The sequence below is a fragment of the Salvelinus alpinus genome, chromosome 22 (genome assembly GCF_045679555.1).
Source record: "Salvelinus alpinus chromosome 22, SLU_Salpinus.1, whole genome shotgun sequence".
NCBI classification, from domain to species: domain Eukaryota; kingdom Metazoa; phylum Chordata; class Actinopteri; order Salmoniformes; family Salmonidae; genus Salvelinus; species Salvelinus alpinus.
The window spans coordinates 7,750,078-7,752,467 of record NC_092107.1 but is presented as its reverse complement, the minus strand read 5'-3'; the positions used below and the strand labels follow the sequence as shown (position 1 = coordinate 7,752,467).

General features: G+C 36.1%; 1 protein-coding gene across 1 annotated transcript; it reads right to left on the bottom strand.

Annotated features, from left to right (window-relative positions):
- Positions 1 to 480: 480 nt before the first annotated feature.
- On the bottom strand, positions 481 to 1,419 carry LOC139548685 (olfactory receptor 1D2-like). The gene has a single exon (XM_071358427.1). It carries the CDS (start codon positions 1,417 to 1,419, stop codon positions 481 to 483), a length of 939 nt encoding a protein of 312 aa, XP_071214528.1.
- Positions 1,420 to 2,390: the final 971 nt, after the last annotated feature.

The following is a 2,390-nucleotide window of genomic DNA, read 5'->3' as shown; positions in this document are numbered from 1 at the left end:
ATGCAGTGAGGAAGAGGCCTGGCTATAAACACATAGATGCGTTATCACAACTCAATAACATTTAAAAAAAACAATTTTTTACAGAACTGTAACCAGAACAATTATTGACATATTTTTTTTTTTTTACTGTGTTGACAATAAACCACCCGGTGGGGAAAATATATATTTAAGAGTAACTGCATAAGAAGTAATATATTTGTGCTACCAATTGCACCCTATTCCCTTCATATTGCACTACTTTGGCTCTGGTCAAAAGTAGTGCACTCTAAAGGAAATGTGGTGTCATTTTGGACGTGTACAGGCATTTTCCTGCTCAGGAAGTGTGCTACAATTACTCTATTCTTGGAATATTTGTAAATCACTTTGCCAGACGAGGGCGATAGATACCAAGAAATTACGGGCCCATTTAACCTTGCAACAGTTTTGGCAGATTTTACCTTCTGATATAAGGAAGTCTCCCTGTTGTGTAAGATCATGTAACTAATGTCTCATATCAAAGATTTTATGTGTATTACACATTTTAAAAACTGCACTTCGAATCTGCTGGAGATTAAGTCCATATATGACAGGGTTTAAGACAGGTGGTATAACAAGGAATTGTACACCCATTGCGTTACGCATATTTAGTGTAATATTAACATCACTATTCCACCCTTGCAAAATGTCAAACAGGGTCACTGTGATGAAAATAACCATTGTTATTAAATGTGGCACACATGTCTGTGTGAACTTAATCCTTCCCTCAGCTGACTTTACACAAATCCTTACAATCTGACAGTAAGAAAAGGCAATGAAAAGTATCTGTAAAACATGAAGCACTATTATACAATAGCTCCAAATATGATTGATGGTAATGGGTAAACATGAATGCTTCAATATAGACGGATTGTCACAGAATATTTTATCAATGCGAGATCCACACAAAGGAATCCTGACGGTTAAAATAACTGTTATGAGTGCTATAAATAAAGGATAACACCAAGACAATAAGAGTAACTTTCTAACAGTTAAAGATGTCACAATGGTATGGTATAGTAATGGTCTGGATATTGCCACATACCTGTCGTAAGACATCACTGTTAGAGTAGAAACTTCACACATAATAGATGTGTATATTACATAGGCCTGAGTCAAACATCCACCATAAGATATCACCTGAACATCTGACTGAAGGTCCAGTAAGAACTTGGGGTAGAAACCAGTGGTTCCGTACAATCCATTGACGCATAGACTACACAGAAAGATATACATGGGCTCGTGGAGGCCTTTCACCTGAATAATTGTTATGATCAGAGTCAGATTCCCAGTGATGATGAGAAGGTATGTGATAAGAGACAAGATAAAATAGACTGATTTGTTGTTAAATGTCTCTTGTAAGCCACATAGATAAAAGAACTCAACTTGCGTTGAGTTCTCCATAGCTTTTGTTAATTTTCTTTCTTTGGTCAATACAGCAATTGTTAGTCCTTACAAGGCTTGAGTGTGTATTGGTGTGAATGAATGCATGTGAATTGTTGGATTCTGTGTAGGCTCAGACTAAAGAATAATTTTAAAATACATTCACATCCTCCCTCAAACTCTTACTCTTAAAAATTAAAGATCCCGATTATATCTGGAAATTAGACATCTGCGTGAAAGAAAGAAATTAGCTTTGGTCCATGAAATGTCTTCTTGCTTGACAGAGGGATACTGCTCCAATAACTTGTCCTGTTAGCCTCTAAATAGATCTTAGTGTATGCTCACATGGGATTGTAGTTTGTGTCAACATGTAACCACTCCATAGAGATGGATCTGTAATGAGTTTATAACAAGCAACTAATTTGGTTAAATTTACTCAGTCTATTTATGTATTAACCAATCCAAACGTCTGCCAGCAGAATATGATTTTTCACCCAAATACTGGAAACTGTAGAAAACCAGAACAGTCCAAGAACAGAACCATTTTTATTTGGTGAATTATAAAGACCGGGTACCTAAAATGAAATAAAACATTCTCAGTGTCAATACATTATAAACTTGATGCAATGTTTTAAATCATCTCTGGGATACAGAGAAATGATGTGTTACTGGTGTAGAGAGGAGTAGGCAGTCACAGGTTTAGAACTACAGAATTAATTTTAGCACCGTAGATCAAAGCGGCACGAAACCCAAAAGCTGTTGTGCTCAAAATATATCTTCATAAACAAAAAGGCACAGGGCGAACCCAAAGTGCAAAATAAAAAGTACTCAGGAAATAGTAGGAGAGCTTCCTCTCAGGAAAACAAGTACCATTTACAATGACCGACAAAGACAAATGGCAGAGGGAGTATATACAGTTGAAGTCGGAAGATTACATACACCTTAGGCAACTACATTTAAACTCAGTTTTTCACTATTCATGACATTTAATC

What these genes read in the sequence shown, in the direction of transcription:
- LOC139548685 (XM_071358427.1), bottom strand. Translation starts at nt 1,419, where the DNA reads ATGGAGAACTCAACGCAAGTTGAGTTCTTTTATCTATGTGGCTTACAA.